Source organism: Plasmodium vivax, chromosome 3, assembly GCF_000002415.2.
Source record: "Plasmodium vivax chromosome 3, whole genome shotgun sequence".
Lineage (NCBI taxonomy): Eukaryota > Apicomplexa > Aconoidasida > Haemosporida > Plasmodiidae > Plasmodium > Plasmodium vivax.
The window spans coordinates 236,665-261,165 of record NC_009908.2 but is presented as its reverse complement, the minus strand read 5'-3'; the positions used below and the strand labels follow the sequence as shown (position 1 = coordinate 261,165).

The following is a 24,501-nucleotide window of genomic DNA, read 5'->3' as shown; positions in this document are numbered from 1 at the left end:
CTTTTTTTTTTTTTTTTTTTTTTTGTTTAACCCCAAACTTCTTCCCTTTTTTTCGTAATTTTTCCGCTTTTAATTTCCCAATTTTGCGTTCGTAAAAGTTAAGAACGCAAAGGTGCGACGGCATTGCGTGGATGCGCAGTGGTGAAAACGCCCTCATAGTAACCGCCATAAAGGGTAAAAAAAGTGAAAAAAATAAAGCATATAAAACAAAATATAGCTTTCTCGTGGGATATGCCCCCCCGAAGGAGGAGCTCCCCTGATGCACACCAACTGGGCGGCAGGACTGCTTCTCAATCTTGCTGCCGTGGCAAGGGCAACGCCATTGCGCGGAAGGCTCGGTGGGGAGTCAATCAAATGCGGCCTGCCGAGGGGGCGAAGTAGACCAGGCTAACACCCACAGAGTAACTTCCAAGGGAAGCAACCTCGGGAGGAGCCACGCTAAGGCGCTACTCCATGGGGAGACCACTGCGCCTTTTGTGCCAACCGATTTGGAGCCTCCCACGTGGAGATGCACACCAAACCGAAGGAGATATACGCACACACCTGGTAGAGCACCCCGCTGAGGCACCATGAAAAATTTAGGAGGAGCCATCTGGGAGGAAGTCCTCTACAATGAAATGCGCGAGGCGGAGAGGAAGTGCCTGCAGGATATGATGTTAAATGACATATGGGGGGATGGAGAATCAAGCCAAGATGAAGCTCGCAACAGGGGAGAAGTCAACCCAAATGATTTCATATTTACGAATGTACACAGCAATATTTTCGAGCATTATTCGGACCATGAGACGTATAACGAGGTGATAGATTTGCTGAGGAGGACAGATGTGGTAGACAATGTGGGGAGCAAACTTGAGGGGAACCCCAATTTCGTCAGCGGTGTGCAGGCGGTGGATATAAAGAACTTCATGAACTTTGACCCTGTGTTTGTTAAGGTGTACCACGAGAGGGGGGCAGCGCAGGGGGGAGACACCACAGGGGAGGCGGCTACAAGAGAGGCTACCATGCGAGAGGCCACCACGCGGGAAGCCACAGTAGAGGAAGAGGGCGACAGAGAGAACTACCCCGGGGAGGGAGTGGAGCCGAGGAAGGCCGGGAAGGAGAAGAACGATCGGGCCAGCGCCGACTTCAGCGACGATGATATTTACACCCCCAAGGCGCTGAAGAGGAAAAGGGAGAAGGGGGAGAAGACGGAGAAGGGAGAGAAGCCGGAGAAGGCGAAGCAGAATACCCCAAACCAGCGCGGCCTCCGAAAGGACTCCCCGGGGGAGGCCAGCGAGGAAAGCTCCACCGTGTCGGTGCGGAAAATCAAGCACAAGCGGAAAGGCCACATGTCCGACGGCAACAGTGGCGACAGCTCCCCCCCATCGGCGAGGAGGAGCACACAGAAGGGGAAGAAGAAAAGCGGCATGACCCCCACGGACAGGGTGAACCAAACGGAGGAGTCCTACTCCCCCATCAAAACTAAGCATAAGGAGGCCTTCTCCAATGCATTCGACATACTTATCAAACGAAAAAACGAAAAGAATGAAGAAGCCATCAAAGCATTTAATGATATTAATTTAAAGAAAAGACGAAATAGGAACGCCGCCAAAAGTGCAGAAAGTTATAGCAATGAGGAGTCCTACACAAACGAGTACCGACTGGGAAGTCGAGTGGACCGGGCAAATGACAAAAGGGAGGAAAGGAGGAAGAGTCATAAGAAAAATACGGATGACTCGAAGGATGGGTATGAGGACATCCCAGAGAAGTACCAACATCTGATCGACCAAGGATTAGAGGTTAACATTTTGCGCTATGCCTTAAGCATGAAAATGAGTTCAAATGAACATGTGAAAGAAACAGATATTATTGGGCTGTATAATATTAAGAAAATTATAAAAGACAAAATTGTGAATGTTATTTTGAGGCCAGACTTATTTACAGGGCTAAATAGAGCTGCGAAAGGGATACTCCTTTTCGGCCCCCCAGGCACAGGCAAAACGATGATTGCCAAGTGGGTGGCCTCACACTGTAGATGCTCCTTCTACAACGTAAGTACCTCTTCCCTCTTCAGCAAATACATTGGAGAGACGGAAAAAATTGTTACTTGCCTGTTCAAATGTGCAGAGGTGGATAACCCCTCTATTCTCTTTTTCGACGAAATAGACTCCATCCTGGGGATGCGTAAAAAGGATGAAGACGATACCACCATACGGATTAAAAACCAGTTGCTACAAATGATTGATGGTATTAATACCAAGAAGGACGTCGTGATTGTGATTATCGGGGCGACCAACCGACCCGACATGATCGACGATGCTGCGCTTAGGAGATTCAACAAGAGAGTGTATATCCCCCTGCCAGATTTACAAGCGAGGAAGGAGCAAATACGCTACATCATAACGAAGCACACGCACTCTGGCTTCCAAATGACTGAAAATGAGCTAGACTCAATTTCGCATAAATTGCACAACTGGAATGGGAGTGACATCTACCACCTCTGCACCAAGTGCTACGAGTTTGTCTACGACGATGCTGTGGAGCAGTACAATGGGATTGAGAATATTCCCAACACCTCCATTTTTAGGGCCATCCGCTACGACGACTTCATCAAGGCCATGGCCCAGGTGAATACCTCCTACAAGTGCGTCTTCGACTACGACGAGTGGAGTCGCAAGCACGGCTCCCTCTGAGGTGGTGCGCGGTGATAGGCGGTAGGCGGTAAGCGGCGGGCGTACGTGCAGACAGGCATACTTGCTTAGGGGCGTGCCCCTACTCATGGGGAGTTTTCCCCCAGCAAGGGGCCCCCAACTCCCCTCACGCAACCCGCAGGGGGCAAATCCCCGCGCGCCGCCCTACCCCCACGGTGATCCGAACCGTTAAACATTTTAAAGTAGACAAAAAAATAAAAGCGGTTTGTGCTGTGGTGCGTCCGATTGGTGCAAAGCGGAGACTTGAAAAAAGGGAAAACGGGTGAAGAGGCGAAGCGGTGAAGTGGTGAAGGGACGAAGCGGTGAAGAGGCGAAGCGGTGAAGCAGCAGGTAGCGACGAAGCAGCAGGTAGCGACCACCGCCTTCTCACCGCTTGGACTAAGCGCTACTCTTCTTCTTTCCCTCAGAGTCGAGCGAGTGGCGCCCTGCGAGGTCCCCACGCGGCGCCCTCTCGACGAACTGTATTTTCTCCTGGCCGTGCAGGGACGCGGTGGAGGTTTTCTTCCTGACGAAGGTGATGTTGCTCTCGCTATCGTGTACGCTGTCGTGTGAATAGTCCCTTCCGTAGTCGCTTCCGTTACCGTTACCGCTTCCCTTTCCGTTACCGCTTCCCTTTCCGTTACCGCTTCCCTTTCCGTTACCGCTTCCCTTTCCGTAGTCGCTTCCCTTGCCGTGTTCGCCCATTTCGGCCCTCGGCTCGCTTCGACTCGCGCTGGGCGCGCTCTCCTCGGTGAAGCTTATCTTCTTTTTGGCGTTGCTCTTCCTGCTTCTCAATTCGTTCGGTTGCAGTTGGGGAGACGCCTCCATTGGGGGAGAAGCCTCCAGTTGGGGAGAGACCTCCAGCTTGGAAGACACTTCTGCTTGGGGAGACGCCTCTCCCGAGTTCGATTCGCTCCTCCCCTTTTGGTGAACGTGCCCCGGAAGTGCCTTCCTATAATCAACACTGTGGCACTTCTTTGAGATGTTACCCTCCTCCAGTTGGAGCTCTTGGGTAACTTTTACCCGTCGCTCGTTTTGCAATGCTACGTCGGACTTGAATTTGTGGAGAGACTTCCTGGGGGGTTTCTTCCCCTTCGCTTCGTCCTCTGTGTAGTGTTTCCTCCGCTTATCATCGGTGGTATCCTTTGAACCTCCTTTCTGGTGGTGACTCCCGTCTGAGACTTCGTGTGAGGAGTCCTTTCCCCTAAGTGAATGTTCAGCCGATTTGTATTTATTCCCCTTTAGCTCCTTGGCTGCACCACAAATGGGGGAGTGATAACCACTGGAGGAGTCGCTCCCTCCCCTGGGGGCTGCCTTCTCGCTGTGGCGGCGGCTTCCCCGGCGCAGCAAAGTGGAGGATGCGCTGGTATGCATTCGCGAGATGTCCAGCCCGCTGTTGAGCAGCCCATTGACGCTAAGCAGCCCACTGACGCTTCGCTGGTTGACGCTTCGCTGGTTGACGCTTCGCTGACTGACACTTCGCTGACTGACGCTTCGCCGGCTGCTTCCCTGGCCCGGGTCTACAGTCGAGTCGGAGTTGGAGTTGCCCCTCTTCATCGCCTTGGTGTATCCTCCAGCCCGATAAGCATGTGTAGTCTCCCCCTCACTATCCTCCTCAACGCGAGGGAAGGAAGAGCCCCTCTTTGAAGCGAACCCGCTATAATACGTCTTAATAAAATGGGTAAATATTTCCTCCTTTTTTATGCTAAGAATTTCGTTGTATATAAGATTGTCTATGGATCCATCATTTATATTTTCCATATCGCTTCTCAGTTGCTCAAAGTGATCGTATTGCCTTTTGTTAATTTTATTATAAATTTGCAATTTGCTAATTTTTTTTTCTATTATGTTGAAGAAGGTGAAGCAGCTGAAGGCAATATTTTCTTTGTACGCTTTCAATACAATCACGTCGATGTTGTGGCAGAGCTGGTTTTTATATTTCCTCTTGAGGGTGGAATTCCCTATGCAGAGACTCTCAAAGCTAAGCACAAATTCGATTTTTATGTCGTTTATTAGGGTTAGGAATAGGTTCGGTTTCATGGGGAGTTTATTTTCTATTTTTCGTCTGACATGCAGGAGGAAATTATCCGTCAAGACTTTGTACAGCGTTTTGCACTCGCAACTTTCCATTTTTTTTTTCAAATAATTTGGACTGTAGAAAATGTTCCTATTGATGGTGTACCTTAACATGTTCAGGTATTTATACACGTATGTCCCTCCATTGCTGTACATGTTTTCTACATTTTTTCCATTTATAAAAATTTCCTTTTTGATTTTCTTCATCTGTCTTGCGTATTCCTCTTTGTTCTTCTCTTTCGGGGGGGGTAAATGGAAGAGACTTTTTTTCTCCAAAAAATTTAGAAAATATTTTACCTTTTTCTGCACCACTGGGTTTTTCACTCCTTCGATTAGCTCCTCCAGCAGTTGCTGCGCTCGTGTGCTTGGTTCGTCTCCCGTGGGGAGGGGGTTAGCGGGGCTACTTCGCGGCATCTTCGGGGGCACTCTCTTCGGCTCCGCCGCCCCGGGTTCCCTCCCCAGGGTTGCGTCCCGCAGCACGAACAGGAAGTGCGGGGGGGTGAGGTGGTCCTCCTGGAAGCTGTCCTCCTCGAGGTTGTCTCCTTCGAAGTTGTCTCGCTCGAAGTTGCCTCCTTCGTAGTTGTCCTCACCAAACTTCTCCCCCTCGCTACCCGACTGGGGGGGATCTCCAGGAGATGCGCCGCCTTGGCCGTGGCTTCCACCTTTGCTACTGCCCTTGCTACCGCCCTTTCCCCCCCGCTGCGCGCGCTCCCGAATGTGCCTCACCACGTCGTAGTACTGCGCCAGCAGGCCGAACGCCTTCGAGCAGCTCTCGCTGTTGATGTGAAAGATGACGATGTTTGAGAGGTAAAACGAAAGGGCCACCAGTTTGTTCACCTCGCCGGGGGGGTCCCCGTCCGCGCGGCTGCCCCGCCCGGCGCTCCCGCTTCTGCCGCTGAGTTTGGCGCTAAGGCCCCGTTTGGTTCCATCGCCCCGTTTGACTCTGTCATCGCCGCTTTTCTCTCTATCGCCGCCTTTCGTTCTATCACCGCCTTTCGTTCTATCACCGCCTTTCGCTCTATCGCCGCCTCTCATTCCATCGCCGCTCTTCCTTCTATCACCCCCCCCCTTGCCTCTCCCCCCCCCGAGCGCCAACTTGTCGAAGTCCAAATAAACGTAGCTTACCTTGTTCGGGCTAGCCATCACGTGGGCGTAGACGCAGTTGCTCTGGCCGGCCGCTCCTCCGGGGAAGCCCCGCTCCTGGCCGCTGTTTAAGATGTGGTTGGAGAAGGTGGACGACCCTGTCTTCACCCCCACGTTGCTTATCACGACTGTGTTTTTATGCTCCATCCGTTTGAATATTTTCTTCATTTCTTTATTTATTTGGAGGGGAAAATCACCTGGGGGGGTGTCCCCTCTGGGCGGAACCTCATCGATGGGGCTTCCCTCGATGGGGCTTCCCTCGATGGGGCTTCCCTCGATGGGGCTTCCCTCGATGGGACTTCCCTCCATGGGACTTCCCTCCATGGGCCGCCTTTCCCCCTCCGCGTCATCCTTCACAGCATACACAAACAGCTTCGGCCTCGGGGTGTACACCTCGCCGATGTGTTTATACAAATCCATGGCGTCCTCATCACACAGGTTGGAGATTTCGGCGCTGGTCTGGTAGGCGTTGCCTTCCCTTCCATTTAGGGGCGTCACCTCCTCCACGTCGTTCACGTCGTTCACCCCGCGACTGTAGCTGCTCTTAGGATAAAGGTGGGTTCCCCTAGGTCCATCCGCCATTGCCCCTTCCACTACGTTGCCTTGATTTCCCTCTCCACCGCTACGCTGAGTGGCATTCCCACTTCTCCCTTTCGAGTTACCCACATCACCACCGTTATGATAATCGTTCGTGTTAAGTACCCCCCCTGCGATGTAAGTCCCATTGGTGTCTCCACCCTTGTTTCCATCAGCTGAGCCCCCATGTGGGTTTGCCTCTCTCGCTAGGAACTCTTTCGGCTCTCCCTTAAAAGCTGCCTGATCTGTACATCTACTGCCAAAAATGTGTTTGTAATTTTTTTCATAATGGTGCAGCAAGTAATCGTATATGTCACTTTGGTACACCTGGTTTCGACCCGGTGGGTAGTTCCCCTTTCCCTTTTCCCTCTCCTTTTTGAGCATCTCCTTGGTGGGGTCGTAGTGATTCTTCACCGCGTAGTAAATAACTTTTTTGTTTTGCTTATAGTCGTACATTTCGAGTAGGTTGTTTTGGGTGCACTGCTCCGTCTGTTCACAGTTGTCGTGAGGGAGGGCCTCCGCGTTGGCTTCCTCCGTCTCCTTTGCTTTCGCATTTTGGACCTGTTTGTTGGGCTCCACTTGGAGGGGCGCGCCCTGGCCCATCATGTTTGCTGCGTGGCTCATCCCGCTTGCCGCGTGGCCAAGTGGACCGGTCTGCCCGCAGCTTCCCGCCGAGGTGTGCCTCTCCTCTGCCCTGTTCACACCGCCAAAACTACTCGAGTCGACACTCGCCCCGCAGGTGTACTGCGCACCGTACATTAAAGTACTCCCTTTAGACAAATAGGGAGAAGTCCCCTCTGAAGATTCCACGCTGAGCTCCTTTCTCATCGTACCGTTAGCAAGGTGCCCACTGAGCGACGTCAAATTGTGCCTCCCCTTCTCCTCATACACATTCTGGTGATTATACAAATCTTTCACTTTGCTTTGGGGGTACAAACTCTGTATTTCGTATTCTTCCATAATTTTTTCAAACGGAAGGATGCTCGTTAAGTTTTTCTTCTGCTTGTAGTCCGAGCTGATGCTGTGCGTCTCTTTGATTTTTTTAACTTTATATTTGTTGGCACTGAAGAGGGCGTCTACCGTGTGCGGGGGGTCCCCGTCGCGGCTGTCATAGAGGTTTCCACTGCTGCTACCATTCGTAAGGGGAAGTTCGCCCGTAGGGGGGTCCACCCCCGCGCCGGAACGAAAGACCACCCTCTCCTTCACCATACCGAGTCCCCCGAGCGCGTCCCCCTCCCCTGGACCCATGTACATATCATTTTGAAAGTTCAGCGAATGAAACACCTCCATGTTAGGGTTGCCAATTGGGAGGTACTCCCTTTTGGTTCCCTCCAGACTGGGAACGCTGCCATGCTTCTCCACTTGGTGCTTGTTTATGTAGCCCGCTCCGCTTGCGCTGTGCACCTCCTTCAAGTTGTTCGTCGTGCCCATTTGTTTTGCGCTCAGGTGGTCAGCGGTGGGTGGTCAGCAGTGAGGTAGTCAGCGGCGAGGTCTTCGATGTGGTATGCAATGCGGTATGCGACCAGGGCCGCTTCTTCGCCACTTCGCCAATTCTTCGCCAACTTTTCGCTGACTTTTCCCTTCAGAGCGTAGGCACAGGCAGGGAAGAAAACTCCACCTCGTGGGTGCAAAGAGAAGTAACTGCGTGATGGCAGAGGTGAACAATGCAAAGGTGGCAAACGCGTGTGTGTGGGGTGCTTACACCTGGGTGATTCAGCGTGCACATAGGTAAAGCCTTTTCACCGTTTACAAAGTTGGAAAAAAAATCCAAAAAAAAATCAAAAAAAAATAGAAAAGAATCGAAAAAAAAGTGCCCTTTCTTTGACAAGCAAAAAAAAGAAGGTTGACGGCACACCGACGAACGGACACGCAGATAATCCGTGGTGAACTTCCAAATGGAAACAAAAAGCGGTGGCCCCAACGATTCGACGAAGCAGAGCAGTTACACAAAATAGCAAGTTGAGAAGAAGAAAAAAATTGACACATTAACGGGGAAACAAAACGGCATTGCCATTACGTTTTAAAAGGGTGTGTACATACTGGCGCATACGCAAAGGGACGTGAGCATACGGCATACATACAAATGTGTGTGCACATGCACGTGTTAATCGAAAGTGAAACAGTTGGATGGATGTATGTTGGTGGATGTATGTTGGGGGGGCAAAACTGCCCGTTTGACGACGCGCATGCGTCACTTGAAAGTAGAGGGAGAGGGACCAAATCGGGGGGGAAACATGTTCGCCCGGTTGCGTCCCTCAGGAAATGCCCCTTCCCCTTTTTCGTGACAGGAAATCGAGGTGGTGACGGTATTTCGAGAGGCCACAAGAAGTTAAAAGGGTTGCCAGTCGGTCAGCACGTGGCCATGTGCGCGGTATTTCTCTGCGGCCCAAGTGGACAGGCGGAGAAACAAATGACAACGCGGTAAAGCGGTAAAGCGGCGATGCGGCGAAGCTGCGAAATGGCGTAGCGACAGTGTGACGAAACGGCTCAGCCGCCAAGTGGAAAAAAGGCGGCCAAACGGAGGGGTGATAACTTTCCCGTTCGCGATTTTGCGTTCAACAAATTTCCCTCTGCGTACACATCCAATTTTGTAAAAAAAAAAAAAATGCTGAATGGGTATGCAGAGTGGAAAAAAATGCCAAATAGTGTTTTCTCCCATTTAGGCTAAATTAACGCGCGCGTTTTCGTTCATTCGTTCTTTTTTTTTTTTTTTTTTTTTTTCCTTCCCTTAGCATTCTTTCGGCCACACTTTCCATCTTGCGTTTTATGTGCAAATTGGATAAAAGGAAAATTGCCTCCAACTTCTTTTGGGGGTGTATTTCCTGGTGGACATTTTGGCGTCCTTTTTTTTTTTTTTTTTTTTTAAATGTGCACCTGGAGAATATGCCAATTGGCGGAGTATTCCACGCGGCCAGTGGGGAAGTGCCAAACTACGCAAACGTTCTAAAACCGCGCATGCGCTGAGCGGCGCGCCTGGGGAGGGGAAAAATTAAAAATGCTCTCGTGCATTTTGTGCCCCTCTTTGGTGTGAACTTTACACTTAAACAATGTTGGCAAGTGGCCTTTGCCGCTTTACTTTTTTTTTTTTTTTTCCCAAGTTTGTTTCGTTTTATTTGCTGCATTTAAAAGGGTTGGATGTTTTTCCCCACCCCGGTGCCTCTGCCCTGTTTGTGTAGCACCGTATGCCGCGCGTCACTTGGTAGGCGGTGAAGCGATCTACTTGGGGGGCATACGGACAGGGTTATCCGTAGCGAAGTGGTTATCCCCTTTTGTATGTACCCTACATGTGTGTTGACCATTTTGATATACCCTCCTCCCCCTTGTGTGTACATTGCCAGCCCAACGTATGCATAGCGCAGTGTTGGCCAAATTAATTTCTCCCAAAAAGGTGTGCCACTTTGGTAGCCATTCGGGGGTAGAGTGCATTCCTTTTAAAACGTCCGGCGATGGCCTCCCCATGCGTACGCACACATATGTATGAAGGCACCCACGTGAAATCGCCGCAACCGTTTGGATTCAACTGACCAGTAGCACGCAAACGCATAGAGGAAAAATATAATGTCACCGTGCTGTTGTTCCTTGGGGGAGAAAAGACAACTCCTTTGGGCCACTGTACCGTAGGTGGCTGCACCCCAGTAACCGCTTTGCAGCGAAATTGAAATAAAATTGCAACAAATTTGCAGCCAAATTGAAGCGCAAAACATCTGATGAGCACCAAAAAGATGCCACCATGAAGCGGAAGAAGAAAAGCTGCATCGGACTAAGCAACTGCTCCTTCGAGCAGTTTAAAGGTAAGCATTTGGCGATTCGTTCGACACCTCCGTCTCAGCGGGGGTAGAGGGGCGGTCCGTTTAGGCGGCGTGCCTTCCGCAGTCTGCCTTTTTGCGAACCATGAGCAGAGGGTGCACATATTGTTAAGGGTGTGCGTGAGTGCATGTGGAGTGTAATCCGCGCTGCGCCCCCCCCCGGTTTGTAGCCTGCTTAGCATTCTCTCTTTGCTACCCCCTACCCCCGCAGAGGGAATCGACTTCCTAAAACAGACGGACGCAATTCTGGACGACGACATATTTCCCACTTTGAAAAGGGTCTGCTCCTACCTCTTCTTCTGCGTGAAGAATGACAACTTCGAGTTTGTGCGAAGCTACGAGAGGGCGGCCAAGGCGAAAGCCAGCCAAAGGCCGCAGGGGGGTAAAGCGGCAAATGGCGCGCCAACATGTCAGGCTGCAAATGGCGCGCCAACATGTCAGGCTGCAAATGGCACGCCAACATGTCAGGCTGCAAATGGCACGCCAACGGGTCAGGCGGCAATGGCCCCCTGGAGGAATGCCCCCCCCGGAGAAAGCGAAGCGACGCTTAACTACGAATTTGAAGACGAGGATTTCATAATAGTGAAAAATATAAACAGGCTGCTGCTGAACAAACTGATAGAGAACTACGTGGGCTACTCCTGGCTGTGCCTAACCCTAACCGAGTACCTAAACGACCTGGACTACCTTATGAACAAGCAAGGGAAGAGTGACAAGGAGGAAGAAAAAAGGGAAATGGACGCAAGGAAGAAAGTCTACAAATTGGTGCGGAAAATTACCCAAGTGAAGAGGGCTCGCAATTTACAGAATTGTGCGGGAGGGCAACAAAAAGGGGAAGGGAAAAAAGCCATTCACAAATTGGAAGCCAAAAATAAGTATGTTAACTACCTCTTTTGCTACTATAGCAATTTCTTCCTTTCGCCAAACGACGGCAATGGGGGAACCGCCCAAGGGGAAGATGTGCTGGTGCTCGACCGTTTTGATAATGCCTACCGGTGGATCTGCACCGATGAGGAGGACCCGAGTGGGGGGAAGCACCCAAAGAGGGGGAAGCATCCAGATGTGGAGAAGCACCTCCATGGGGAGAAGCGCATCAGGGCGGCCCACCCAGCGAAGCGAAATGCTCACCTAAAGCGAAGGCGCAAATGTTATGGTGTAAAAGGGGTAGACAGGGAGCTAGGGGTGAACGGAGAGCTAGGAACGGGGAGCCATGCCGCTTTGCATGACCCCCTCCATGGGCAGGTGCGGGTCTCCCCCGGGAAGGACCACCGTGTTCGTGGTGAGCGAGGGGGGGGCCCAAGTGAGGGGGGCGAAGGACGTGCAGGCAGGGGCGCAGCCAGGCGTGAAGAGAAGCGCCTACAGCGGCGCCAGCAGCGACGTTCGCAGCGGCAGCAGCAGCGACCCTTCGAACGCCCCGAACGCCGCAAACACTGCGAACGCCGCGAATCCCGGGAGGAGAGCCACCTGCAGCACCTGTACAAAGCGCTGTGCGACTTCCTGGCGACGAAATACGAAACGGGGAAGCTGCTAAAGTTCATGGACGAGTACAGAGACATGTACGCGTGGAAGCCCCCCCCCTTCTACTGGAAGGTGCTGAGCAGCAAGCATGTGGTGAAGGAGATACTGAAGCTGTATGAAGACAGATATTTAGACCCCTTCCTTTCCTGCCTATATGAAGATTACATTAACAAATACTACTGCGACGATGAGGAGAGCAGCAGCATAGCCACCTACACGAGTAACTTCAACGTGTTTACTCTACGCGTAAGTGAGGAGATTCAAAAGTTCCTCGTTTTGGAAGAACCAGAAGAGGAAGAGGCGGTCTTCAGGATATGCAAAAATATTTGTGTTAGCGAGAATTCCTATATTTATGCGCAGATGATTCTAGAGTACATGTATAGGAATAACAACGACAGAAGCATGCGGAGGCTGTCCCAGTTCCTTTGTCTCTACATTTTATATAAGGATGTGAATTTGCACAAAATTTGCAACAATTATTTCCAGAGGGTGGTAGAGAACGAAGTGAGCATCGCCTTCTTGACCTTCAAAATTAATAACGTACACAATTATAGCACCTTATATGGTACCTTTCGAAATATATATATGGCCAGACATAGGGGGTGCATGGATATAAACCACTCAGACATGGTCAGCCTGCATGATGCGATTGTCAACGTGCTGAAGATTTTCAATGGGAATAAGTTGCTCCTGTTTGATTCGACTTACTTGTTTGATTCGACCTACTTGTTTGCTGCCCATGGGGGAGAAGCAGCTCGGGAGAGTGATCATCCCAATGTGGACAACAGGGGTATGAAGGGGCATATTTCTTCCCCCTCCTCAGGGGAAGACCACCCCTCCGCCTACCTCCACCACAGAGAAGACGCAGATTTTAATTCAAACCTCTCCAACATCAATAGGAGCAACTTGGAGGAGGTGTGCAGGCGGGGGGATTTGCCCGCCGCACGAGGGGGGGACACCCCCCCTGTAGGGTCACCTCTTCCTGATAGCCCATCCGAGAAAGAGCCCCTTTTCCCAAACGGAGAGGAAGTTTACACCCCAAGTGAAGGCACCCCCCCAAGGGGAGAAAACTCCATTGGGGGAAATAGCCTTTTTGGGAGCTCTCTCAACATTGGGGAGAAGCAAAAAGGGAACGCAGGGAAAGCTGGAAGCGCCGAAATGAATGACAGCCGAACGAGTCTCTCCAATAGAAGCAGCAGAAACTTGAGCAACGAAATTTATAGCTCCATCAAATCGGACGATTTTGCATCAAATGTAAATTCGGACAATAACGACGTTCAGGTGAAGACAGGAAGGGTTAAACACACAGCTAGTGAGCTGCTCCTCCCATCAGCTTCTCAATACGGAAACGAAGATTTTAATTACAATAGGGAGTTCCTAAGGATAAATATTTATGCGGAGAAGATCCCCCTAATTCATATTAGAGATATTGTCTTCCTCAATAACACCATAAATATATACGTCTCCAACAGTCAGCTTTTTTTGAATAATCTTTACAAACTGTATGGGAAGGTCCTCATCTTCCTGACGACTTACTCTCCCTATGAGTATGTCTATAACCACTACTACGCTTCGCTCTTTAGGAGGCGCCACGCGCGCAAGTACTCCGCGGCGTACTTCACTGTGTACGACGACGAGGTGGGGGGGAGCAGCCACGAGGGGGAAAGCGGCAATGATGGGGGGAGCAGCCACGAGGGGGAAAGCGGCGATGATGAGGGGAGCGCAACGGGGAAACCCACGGGAAAGAGAACATACGAACAGTTTTGCAAAGTGAAAAAGGAACCCGGGGGGAGAAAGTCCATTCTAAAGAGGGGGAGCAACTACGCTGGGGGAGACATAGAAGTGCAGGCGGGGAAGAGGCCCCCCCCTTTGGACAAGCATACCATGGGAGAGGATGCTGAAGGGGAAGCTGCGCACGCGAGCAGGAAGATGAGGAGGCAAGAAGAGGGTAATACCGAATTGGAGAAGCCCCAAAGGGGGGAAATGCCTCTACCCGTTTTGGCGGCGCAGCAAAGCTCCAACGTGGCGGAAGAGGACTGCAAGCCGGCTGGTGTGGACAGCCCTGCTGAAGCTGCGAAGGAGGGATCAGCGGAGGAGAGACCGCCCCCGAGTGAGGCAGCCCAAAAGGGTGGCGATGCAGATGCCGCATCTTCTGGCGACCCAGTGCTGGACGCCCCCGCAAGCGAAACGTCCCCCCCGAAAAGTCGCGACGCGCACAACTCAAACGAGAGCAACGCCGCAGATGATATGCTCGAACTGAAAACCGAAGTGATGTCGTGTGATGAAGTACGAAGCAGCGTTTTTAAAAATGTGAAGAGCAAAAAAAAATTAAAAATAAATCGAACGAGTAAAAAAAAAAAATATTATTTTTACAAATTGTTTCAAAAATTTAGATTAACTTACAACACATTTTTGAAATATACCCAGAATGAAATTTATCAGATTTACCAGATCATCCATGGGAACTACTCGGACGCCACGAAGGACAAACTTCTGCTGGCTCGAGTGAACAGCAACTTGGCCGCTTCCCTCATTTACAGATACGTCTACACGAATGTGTATGAGCATGTGAATTCTTCGCGCGTTAATTCGCTGTACCCCAAGTTTATTCTGCTCAAGTACATCGTGGACAAGTACCCGCAGAAGCGGCACCTCGCGCTGCATTTTTTGAAGTAGGCCAGCGGGTGGAGCGGCGCCGGGGAAGCCTCGCCGCGTTTCCGCCGCATTTTCGCCGATTTCTCCTTTTCAATGACTTCTCTTCTCCTTTTCACCCGCTTCTCCTTTTCACCCGCTTCTCCTTTTCACCCGCTTCTCCTTTTCACCCGCTTCTCCTTTTCACCCGCTTCTCCTTTTCACCCGCTTCTCCTTTTCACCCGCTTCTCCTTTTCACCCGCTTCTCCTTTTCGCCGACTTCTCCTTTTCATTGTCTTCCCCCTCTTCACCGCCTTTCCCCCCCAGGGAGCTGTACACGCACATAGTGGAGAAGGAGGAGGCCCTGGAGGAGTTCGTCGAGCTGCGGGAAAACCTAGTCCTGTTCTTCGTCTACTTCGTGCGCTTCGAAAATATGTTTTGCTATGTGGTGGGCGTCATCAAGTCGATGGTAAGCGTCTGCGTCTGCGTGTGGGTGGCCCTACGTGTGTAGTGCCTGTGCCTAAATGTTCGGCAGCGTACCGGGGCACCCCTTTATAGAGTCCTCGGCCGCTTTTCCCCCCTCGTTAGGTTCCCCTGCTGGACAAGGCCCTCATCAGGCTGTTCATCATCAAGACGCTGGCCTTCTGCGCGCCCCCATACGACTTTAAGTTTTGCGACTGCCTGCTGGACTTCATTCACTTCGTCCTGAAAAAGGGTACCTCTGCGTGGAGAGCGGCAAATGGGGGCATAAGCAGCCACGCCGCTTCATAGCTGACCTACCGCGCCCCCGCTTCCTAACTGTGCCTCCCCCCCCCTTCCGCAGAGGGCGTCTACTACAAGAACGAATTCAAAAAGGCCATACAGAAATTCCTGGACAACGTTTCGGAGATGCACCGCATGTACCAATCTTCGAAGACGAAGGAGGTATGGGAGTTTGCAGCGTGGGGCACCTTTGGCTCTGCGGAGGGCTTTGTCTAGGGTAGATACCTCCTCGAGTTGAGTATTGACCTTCTTTTATGATCTGCCCTCCTTTTCCTATCGGCCCATTTGCACGTCTTCCCACTTTCTATGTCTCCCCCCCTTCTCTGCAGCTCTCCATCCTGTGTACCCACATCAGGGAGCAGATAAAGCGGGCAGAAATCGACCCAGCTGTGCGCTGATGTGGCACTCTTGACTGGCGGCGCGGCGCACATCTATCAGGCCGCTCACCCATCCGATCACTCCTTTTTTTTTTGGTGTGCATTGCTCGTTTTTCATTTTTAATTAACTCAAAACGTTAACCCCGCATGCGATTTGTCAGCCCCTCGTGGGGGAATTTCCTCCCCCAACCCCCCCAGAGGTGCATATGTCCTTCCCCTTTTTTATCATCTCCTTTTTTGATGGCCAAATTTTTTTTTAATTCTGACGTGTTCGCAGTGTGTAGCATGAACCGCCTTGATTCGTGGCTCCGTCCAATTGTTTTTATTTGCACAACGATGTGCATGTTGCGAGTCGCGCGGAGAACTTCCCCACGAACTGTGTGTTTTGTCCTCCACCCGTCTCAGCTGAGGCTTTTTCGCTTAAGTGAAGAAGGCCCATTTGGCTGCCTGGATTTATTGAAATTTTATTTTTTTTTTTCCAATTTTTTTTCACCTTTTTTGCGCATAATTAAGCATACAAACTGGTGCAATATTGTCACTTTTTTTTTCTTTTTTTTTTTGTGCAACTGTTGAGACATTTAACTGTCACTTAAAGAATCGCGCGTTGGTCGCTCAGTTATTACGTAAGTTATATGTGCAAATTTTGGCTTGCCTTCTGAATGATCGGGAAGCGAACAAAAAAAAAGAAAAAAAAAGAAAAAAAAAACATGTCGGCGTAACGGAAAGAACGAGTCAGAAGTTGTTGCCAGAAAAATAATGGAGAGTCAGGCGGATGCGTCAGGTGATCGTGCCAAGTGGGGACACCTTTCCCGGTCATCTTCTTCTCTGCCATTTGGACAGGTTCGAGCTGAAACGTTGGTCGTATTCGCCATCCGCGGATTTCTTCCTTTCCTGGTGAGTGCGACTGAAGTGGTCTCGGCGGTTATCTAAGCGGCTGTCCAAGTGACTGTCTAAGTGGCTGCTCTGGAAGTACCCGTTCTGGAAGTGACCGCTCTGAACGTGGCCGCCCTGAATGTGGCCGCCCTGAATGTGGCCGCCCTGAATGTGGCCGCTCCCGAAGTTGCCTCCCTCAGTGGGGATCCCCGAATGGGCGCCCGCCCCACGGGGGTCATTCGCCCGAATGGACTTGAAATCCGGGTAGGCACCCCTACCATCGTTGTTGCGACTGCCAAGGTAAAAACTCGGCTTCTTCAGCACCCCGCTTTTGAAAAAATCGCTCCTCTCGCTGTGCAAAGGGATGGCAGGAGTCATTCTCTGTCCATACGGAGGATCCATGTGCGTCAAAGTGGGCGGTCTATTATTTTCCTTTTCGTTTCCCTTTTCCTTTTCCTTTTCCCTTTCGATCGATTTTTTAATTTCACCAATTTCGTCGATGAAGGATTGCCTTTTCTTATTTAGAGCGTCCGTCTCGCTGGGCGTCCTGCAGATCTTTTTATCATCGCAGGGGTCTTCGAAAATGCTGTTGAGAATCTGCTCCTGCGTGGGGGAAGCTGCGTTGTCAGTTGGGTTGCTCACTGAGGTGCGTCTGCTTGGCTGGCTTAGACGTCTCTCGTTGAAGTTGGCCCCGCTGGGGGAGGGGGCGCCCAACTGGTGCATCCCCTTTGCCACTGCTACCCCCGCATTGGCAGTAAAACTAACGGGCCCGGCATGCCTGCTAAGAGGGTTCTCTCCTTTGCAATTTTTTTCTTCTGCTACCCACCCACCGAAGCATTTGCGATAGGGAGTGAGATCTTCATATGGCTGATTGGAATGCTGGGAGGCCTTATTCAGTTGGGGGTAACATCTGCCACCTTCCCCATTTTGGACGTCACCATGTGCATAAGGGGATCTCCCTCCCTGCACACGATAATAATTTAGCAAATCCAATTGGTGTTTTTTTTCTCTTTCCTCAGTGGCATTATCACTTCTTTTTTTCTTCATATATGTTAATGCATTACCGATTGGGGGAAAAAGACTTGCATCGTGGGGGTCTCCACGCTGTTTATCTCTCCCAACGGTGTGCTTCGTGTAACCCAGCTGGTTGGTTGCTCCGACTAACGACCCGGAAACCTCCCTGTTATCCTTTCCACCCATGTGATTGTAATCGCCCCTATTCATTTCATCCATTTGAGATTGCCAATATTTAGGGGACAAAAACGAACCACTGCTGTCGATCCGTCGAGTTTGGTACTGAGCTGCATCGGCTGCTCCCTCCCTGGGGAGGTACTCCATATCGGTGAAGGGGCCTCTATTCGGTGTCTCCCGCTCGGCCATATTATGCGCATTATTGGCAGTCACCACATCCCAGTGTGTATTACCTACCGCTTTGGCCACTTTTCCGCTGAAGGGCTCCCCAGAATCAACCCTTTGAGACCCCCCCATGGTGGGAACCACGCTGCTCGGCTGATAATCAAATATGTGTGAGAGCAAATTTTTGCAAAAGTATTTTTTTAAATCTTCTTCCGAGGGGGAGAACTTATCCTCGTTGAGGAAGCCACCCATTTGTTGTTCATCCGGATGAGGCATTCCGCTGGGTGTTCCCTCCCTATTAGTGCCTATCTCATCGCCGACATTTGTGTGTCTCTCTCCACCGCTTCTACACGCAGTAGGGGGGTCAGTGCAAAAAAGGGATGCTCCCTTCATCTGCTCATCCAGATATAGGGCGTCTAACGCAGCTAGCTTTTTTGCGCTGTTCTGGATGGAGCGTAGAAAGGAATTCTTCACTTCGTCCATTTCGCCCTCCAAATTTTGGTCAATTTTATTGGCCACTTCTGAGCTGAGAAATTGATCCCATTTGTGGTGGTCCTTAAAAATGGGTTCATAATTGGGTGGCCTATTTTGTGAAGACTTGTTCCTCGTGCTTCTACCCCCGTTGATGTGGGAGGGGCCTTCTTCATGCAAAGTGCTGTAGGTTGTGCTCGTCCTGATTGTATCTTTTCTGTCTGGATTGTTGGCCCCACTTTGGGGATGATCCCCTTGGTGTGTGAAAAAAGGGGCTTCCCCTCCGGGTGTCCCTACACGGGTGTTATCTTCCCGGGGGAACAAGCTGAAGTCGCCTTGCTCGAAGGGGTTAAAGCGGTAGCTACTGAGGGGGTTAAAGCGGTAGCCACTGAGGGGGTCATTCTCCCTCTCAGCAAAGGCGTTATCGCCATTTAAGCCAACAGGGGGGGAAAACAACTGGCCTTCCGTTTCGTCCAAAGCATCACATTTTTTCTCATTTTGATGAGCGTCCTGGTGGGAAGAATCCCTCCTGCTCATTTGGTCTAAGTGGTAATTATTTTCGTAGATGTGCAAGAGTAAGTTTCTGCTTTCATCCGTGGTGCAGCCGTTTTGTTGGTTCGCCGCGCCCTGCATGTTTCGCCCCCTTTGCTTCTCCTGCTTTTCCTGCTTCTCCAAATTCAGCAGGACTGCGTTGAAGTCGTTTATTTTCTTCAGGTCCGTGCAGATGGGGCTCAGCTCCGCCTGCTCGCCCACTTGGTTGCAGGGCATGGGCGCCGCGTTGGAGGTTGCGCTGTCCGTCTCCTTAGAGGCTGCCCCATCTGCGTCGTTAGGTGCCGCGTTAGAGGTTGCGCTGTCCGTCTCCTTAGAGGCTGCCCCATCTGCGTCGTTAGGTGCCGCGTTAGAGGCCGCCCCGCCCGTGGTGCTGAGGATAAAGCCCAGCGTCTTCCTCCTGAGGGAGCTGCCCCCCTTAGGTGTCCACCCCCCCTCCGGCAGGAACTGCACATCTCCACCATGGTGAGAGTCACTCTGGTCGTAAGGACGCATGCCACCTTCGCCACCCTCACCGGTCGGTTGCAAATTAGGGACTGCTTCACCGGTCGGTTGCAAATTCGGGACGCCTTCATGCTCGGCCAGGAGGGGATCCCCAGTCGTGAGGCAGTATTTATTTTGGGAGTAAAACGTGTAGCATTTGACTCTACATGAGCAGAAGGCAATTCCGTTGTAAACCATATTCCTTTTGATTTTCCTCAAAATGTTGTGGCCATGATTGAACGTCTCTATATGACTTATAATCTTGGCAACGCTCAGACAGACGTACTTACACCTCAGGCAGCCAAAAGTTTTTCCCCTCTTCAAAGAATTCAGCTGTTTTATTTGGTGGTTTTCACTCACCACGTGATTTGAAAAGGAATGCACGCAGGTGAATACCAGCAGGCAGGCGTTACACCTGTATACGAAAATTTTATCATTTATGAGTTCATAGCAACTTGCTTTTTTTTTTTTACCTTCTTCTTCTTCTTCTTCTCTTCCGCTTTCCAGGCTGTTGTTGCCTCTCCACTCGAGGGCGTCCGACCACTCGTGGCTCATTGGGTCCAGCGTGCTTCTCTAAAAAAAAAAGAAAAAACAGACGGGCAGAGAGCAGCTCGTAAAACGTGTAACCTAGAACACTTCCGCTGTCTACCGACTCGATGCGCTACAATGGGATACCTCACGGCACATTTTCTTTCTCTGTTCGGTAAGAAGTCCTCCCAAAAAAAAAAGGCCAAGCGGTGGATGATGCACACAATATTTCGTGCGAAAGTTACCACACATATGAGAGTCAAAAGGGGTAAACGGAAGAACAGGGGAATGTCCCTCCCCACCCTTTCTATTGTGAAGAAATGGCGGGATGGTCACGGATATGGGGACGATCTTGTGAGGAGTTAATTGAACCTCCTCTCTTTCGAAAAAACAGGAAATAAAAAAAATATAAAAAAAAACGTTCGGATGTGCTCATCGTTAAGGTGAAGAAGCGTGCAAGAAGGATACCACCAAACGATGTGGTCAGCTAAAAAAAAAGGGGCACATATAAGTGGACACTTCCGTACACACCCCCATTTAGGGACAAACAGGCTCACACAAAACGAATTGGAATTTCAAAAATTTGGGTAGAAAAAATGAAAAAAAAAAAAAAAATTCAGACAACCGCATCATCGCATCACCGCTTAGATTGCGTCTGCTTTGGCTTGCAGCGGTGTGTGTGCCTCCTACCCACCTGTGCGCTTCTTATTGCGCACACACCTTTTTATTTGCCTTAAAAAATGAACGCTTCTCAAAAAAAAATTAAAAAATGGAAAGACATCACGGCTAATTTATCGCTGTGCTAAACGGGACGGTGTGCATTTTGCACATTCGGCTGGTTGCTCAAAAGGCAGATGCGCATTATGCGTAGGTACCCTCGGGGAAACACACATATGTACATAAATAGACAGACGACGCGAATGCCTTCCCATGATAGGCATCCAGACGGTGGGACAAATATTCGCACCTCCAAGTGAAGGAACAACCGAGGGAGGGATTAAATGGCTTGCGCAATTGTATGCAGGAAAAATGGCGCTTCTTCGTATATTTTATTTACGTACGTGTGTGCGTACTGGGGATTGACCCAGGAAGGGCTAAAGGGGAAAAAACGAAAGCTGCAAATTGGTCACTTCGTGGGAACGTGTTGCCAGGTCGCTCACCATTTTGCGATTAATTTAGTTCGTCTTTCCTCCGTTCGTTTGGTGGCCTTACTTTCGCGCGCATGCAACGGCGGGGCGAAGAAAACAAAAAAAAAAAAACGCAACAGAGCACTACACAACGGAGCAGATTTTTCCGAACAATACGACCGCAGCATCTAGCATGCGCACGTGTAGAGAAAAAAAAAAAAAAAAAAAAAGAAACAGTTAATTGTAGCCGGACGAGACATTACCCCAAAGGGAACATACAAGTAGAAGCTTAAAGTGGCCATTTAATTCCTACGCGTGGCTTTTTTTTTTCGTCTTTCTTGTCCGGCCCCTCCCACAATTCAAATTGGTAAAAAAGGATCTGAGGGAGGAAGAAAACCGAATGGGCATCTAGTTATCGCCAAAAGGTACACACGAATGTACACACAAACGCATGCACATGAGGGAAATTTTTGCACACGTTGGGATGGATACCCCTTCCCCCCCTTGATAAGTACACACCATTATGCCTGCAAATTTTTGTAGAATTCGTCGTACGCCATGATGGAAGGACCTGGTTGAGGGGCCTACACTTCGATCGATGGTAATTTGTTCTCACCTGGGTTGTGTTTGTGTGTAGATTAACAGTTGTGCTTCAAACGAACCACTCTTTGGCACATCACGCGCTACTTTTCCGAGGTGCTTCTCCCCTCCATTGCTACCCCTTTAGGGGAAATTCCAAAGAGAATTCAAACGGCGCAAAAAAAAAAGCAGTTGGTGAAGAGAACCCCATATAGGTTGAGCAGGTCCCTTTCTTGGCGATCGCGCGGTCGTCATGTGCAACACTTCGCACACCATTATATATGCGCACGCATATAATATAAAATTAAAAATTAATAATTTAAATTAACAAAAACAAAAAAAAAAAAAAAAATAATAAAAAAAAAGGCATGGGCGTCCGGATTTACGCCCGCTCATGCCTGCTTACGTAAATGTGCCAAATGGAAGGCAAAAAAAAACAATCTGTTGATATTTAAAATGAGAGTGGTAGACACAACGACAAACGAAACAAATGCTCGGGGAGAGAACCACCCATGGAGGGATGCGCACAAAGCAAACAAAACACACCACACAGTCAGCAGTCAATAGTTAAAGTAGTGGTAGGTGGAAAAAAGGATGGCGCAGGTGGGAACAATTTTTACCAGTCTTGGACAGATGCCAATGTAAAACCCTCGCAATCCGTTCTTCTTAAAAATAACTTTCGCGACAGAAAAAACGTTGTAATTATAATTGCTTGTAAACTTGAAATAGTTGCAGTATTTGTAGCTATACGTGTTCGAGCCGTATTTTCCAGAGCCATATTTATAATGTATGCTGCGGTGATCGTTGTGTGCGTAGCTATTTACCTTAACGTCGTACAGGTACTTATTACTGTAGAAATTGCTTTGACAGATGTTGTAAAAGCTGCTGACTCTGTTTCTCGAGTGGGAGTCATAATTTTTAATCTTTCTATGGTCAAAGTCGCTCTTGTGAATGATGTCAATGCATCTCGCTTGCATATTCGTTTTTATAATGTCCAGTGGGTGGGTGAGAAAAGTGGTTATGGTGCTACTTAAACATCCGCATATAAATGGGTATACAAATTTTGTTATAAATTTTTTTCTCTTTTCATATTCTGAGTCCACTTTTTTTATGTAGCTAACTAGGTACTCGTTAAGGGACCAGTAGATGGCAGAGAAGGGGATGTCCCTAATAAGTGTTGAGGTAATTCCTTTGTAAAAATTTATTTTTATTTTTCTGTTTTTCTTATCCTTTAAAATGTCCAGGATGCTCACTTTGTAATTGTTGCAAACGTTCGCCTGGACATTCGTTCGGTATAACTCCAACGGCGACGTTATGATGATGGAGATGAATCGCGAGATCGTTGCGCTCAGGTAGTACGGAATTCCCTTTTCCTTTAGCTCTTCGTACACGTAAAAAAACAGGCTGTTGTTTATTATGTACAGGTTTGCGGTGGAGAGCAGGCCTGTCGGGGGGGGAGGCGATGATACCCGATTGGGTGTGTGTATGCACATATACACATACGTATTTATATATATACATATGCATACATACATACACATATATATGTTTGCTGCGCGCTTGGCTTACCCCTATAGACGGCCCTAATCCCGTAGTTGTTGTATATGTTTTTGAACGTCTGGTAGTAAAAGGAGTTGAACTTCAGCAGCCTCTTCTTGTTCTTCTTGGTAATTTTCTTTAAAATGTACTTCTTGTCGAAATTTATGTTGCTGTTGTACTGGATGTAATTTTTTATCACGTCCAGGGGGGTGCATATGAGACTGACGAAAATGCCTGCAAGGGGGAGGGGAAAAAAATGCATAAAAATGGAAGCAACTTTTATATGTCTCCTTAATAGGAAAAAAGGAGTTAGACGTGATTTGCACTTTTCCACTTTTCCACTTTTCACTTTTCCACTTTTTCACTTTTCCACTTTTTCACTTTTCACATTCCACTTACTCGATACTGTGCTACTGTATATTATGTTCTGAACATTTATGTTTCTTTTTTCCATTTTGTATTCGTTAAATTGGCTAGCTAGCTATTTTTTTTTTTTTTCTCCTGTTTCGTCTGACTTGTGCATGTACAGGTGGTAAAATTTTTTTTTTTTTTTTTTTTTTTATATTATTGCTAGTTAGCCGAAAAATGTAAGCCCTCTTCTTTGCTTAATTTTGACATTTTTTTGCTTATCCTTCTGATGTAAGTTAAAACTGCATGCTTGGCTAACTTGGTCCTTTTTGCACATTTGTGTGGGGGAAATGTAATATAACGTGCAACGCTGGTTTTGTCGGATATCCATTTAGAAGGCCGCCACACGGGCAAATTACTTATTGAGGGACGGGGGCACAACGAATAAAATAACGCAAAAGTGTGGAGGGAGCTAACATTCGTGAGTCTCACACGGGTGTGCATAAAATGGTGCTTCTTATAGACAAGCGCGCCGGGGGAAAACAAATAGAGCGGCGTAAATATAAAACGTACGTTTTGGTGTGCACAGAAGCAGATATGCGTACATAACAATCAGCCAAGCGTAAAACACACGCAGGTGAAAGGCATAGTCACTGACTCAGCGCCTCTTAAATGTGCATACATGCAGTTAAAGCAACGCTTCTGCGAGAAATGTGTAAGCGTGATGGATTAGGAAACAAATCCAAATTTTATATTTTACCTACTGAGTAGGTGTGCTTCCTTTACTCTGATGGACGAGGGGTCGGACGCGCCTAAAAGCACGTGCGTCACAAAGGTGGAAGCTCCTGTGCGCATACGTACACCACATCGGTGTAGGTTTCGTTCCCTATGCAATGTAATCTGTTTCCATTCGAAAAAAGAGGGATGTGGAGCGATAGATGGAGAGAGAGATAGAGCGAATCTACGAAGGTACGCGCTGCTTAAAAGTGACGAAGGGTTGCCCTCCCCAGTTGGCAAACAAACGTGTATGTGTATGTTTCCATGTACATGTGCATAAGCAAAAAGCTACCTGGGGGGGCAGCAAAAAAGG

General features: G+C 49.2%; 5 protein-coding genes across 5 annotated transcripts, besides 10 other annotated features; 2 read left to right on the top strand and 3 right to left on the bottom strand.

Moving 5' to 3' along the window:
• The first annotated feature begins 18 nt into the window (after positions 1–18).
• Positions 19–57: a microsatellite.
• Positions 58–569: 512 nt separating this feature from the next.
• On the top strand, positions 570–2,672 carry PVX_000850 (AAA family ATPase, putative; the record flags this gene model as incomplete). Its single annotated transcript, XM_024731184.1, has 1 exon — positions 570–2,672. One exon carries the CDS (start codon positions 570–572, stop codon positions 2,670–2,672), a length of 2,103 nt encoding a protein of 700 aa, XP_024586966.1.
• Positions 2,673–3,068: 396 nt separating this feature from the next.
• Positions 3,069–7,895, bottom strand: PVX_000855 (hypothetical protein, conserved; the record flags this gene model as incomplete). The annotated part of the gene is made up of 1 exon (XM_001613287.2): positions 3,069–7,895. The coding sequence occupies one exon, from the start codon at positions 7,893–7,895 to the stop codon at positions 3,069–3,071; it is 4,827 nt and encodes a 1,608-aa protein (XP_001613337.2).
• Positions 7,896–9,188: 1,293 nt separating this feature from the next.
• Positions 9,189–9,214: a microsatellite.
• A 122-nt stretch (positions 9,215–9,336) lies between these two features.
• Positions 9,337–9,357: a microsatellite.
• Positions 9,358–10,194: 837 nt separating this feature from the next.
• Positions 10,195–15,579, top strand: PVX_000860 (hypothetical protein, conserved; the record flags this gene model as incomplete). The annotated part of the gene is made up of 6 exons (XM_024731183.1): positions 10,195–10,255; positions 10,482–14,460; positions 14,747–14,888; positions 15,008–15,134; positions 15,243–15,343; positions 15,511–15,579. 6 exons carry the CDS (start codon positions 10,195–10,197, stop codon positions 15,577–15,579), a joined length of 4,479 nt encoding a protein of 1,492 aa, XP_024586967.1.
• Positions 14,554–14,769: a repeat region.
• Positions 15,580–16,263: 684 nt separating the features above from the next.
• Positions 16,264–16,293: a microsatellite.
• A 78-nt stretch (positions 16,294–16,371) lies between these two features.
• PVX_000865 (hypothetical protein, conserved) lies at positions 16,372–19,845 on the bottom strand (the record flags this gene model as incomplete). Its single annotated transcript, XM_024731182.1, has 1 exon — positions 16,372–19,845. The coding sequence occupies one exon, from the start codon at positions 19,843–19,845 to the stop codon at positions 16,372–16,374; it is 3,474 nt and encodes a 1,157-aa protein (XP_024586968.1).
• Positions 19,793–19,812: a microsatellite.
• A 1,338-nt stretch (positions 19,846–21,183) lies between the features above and the next one.
• Positions 21,184–21,208: a microsatellite.
• A 674-nt stretch (positions 21,209–21,882) lies between these two features.
• Positions 21,883–21,918: a microsatellite.
• Positions 21,919–22,084: 166 nt separating this feature from the next.
• PVX_000870 (mitochondrial carrier protein, putative) lies at positions 22,085–23,517 on the bottom strand (the record flags this gene model as incomplete). The annotated part of the gene is made up of 3 exons (XM_024731181.1): positions 22,085–22,968; positions 23,094–23,297; positions 23,463–23,517. 3 exons carry the CDS (start codon positions 23,515–23,517, stop codon positions 22,085–22,087), a joined length of 1,143 nt encoding a protein of 380 aa, XP_024586969.1.
• Positions 23,043–23,100: a microsatellite.
• A 113-nt stretch (positions 23,518–23,630) lies between the features above and the next one.
• Positions 23,631–23,653: a microsatellite.
• The last annotated feature ends 848 nt before the right edge of the window (positions 23,654–24,501 follow it).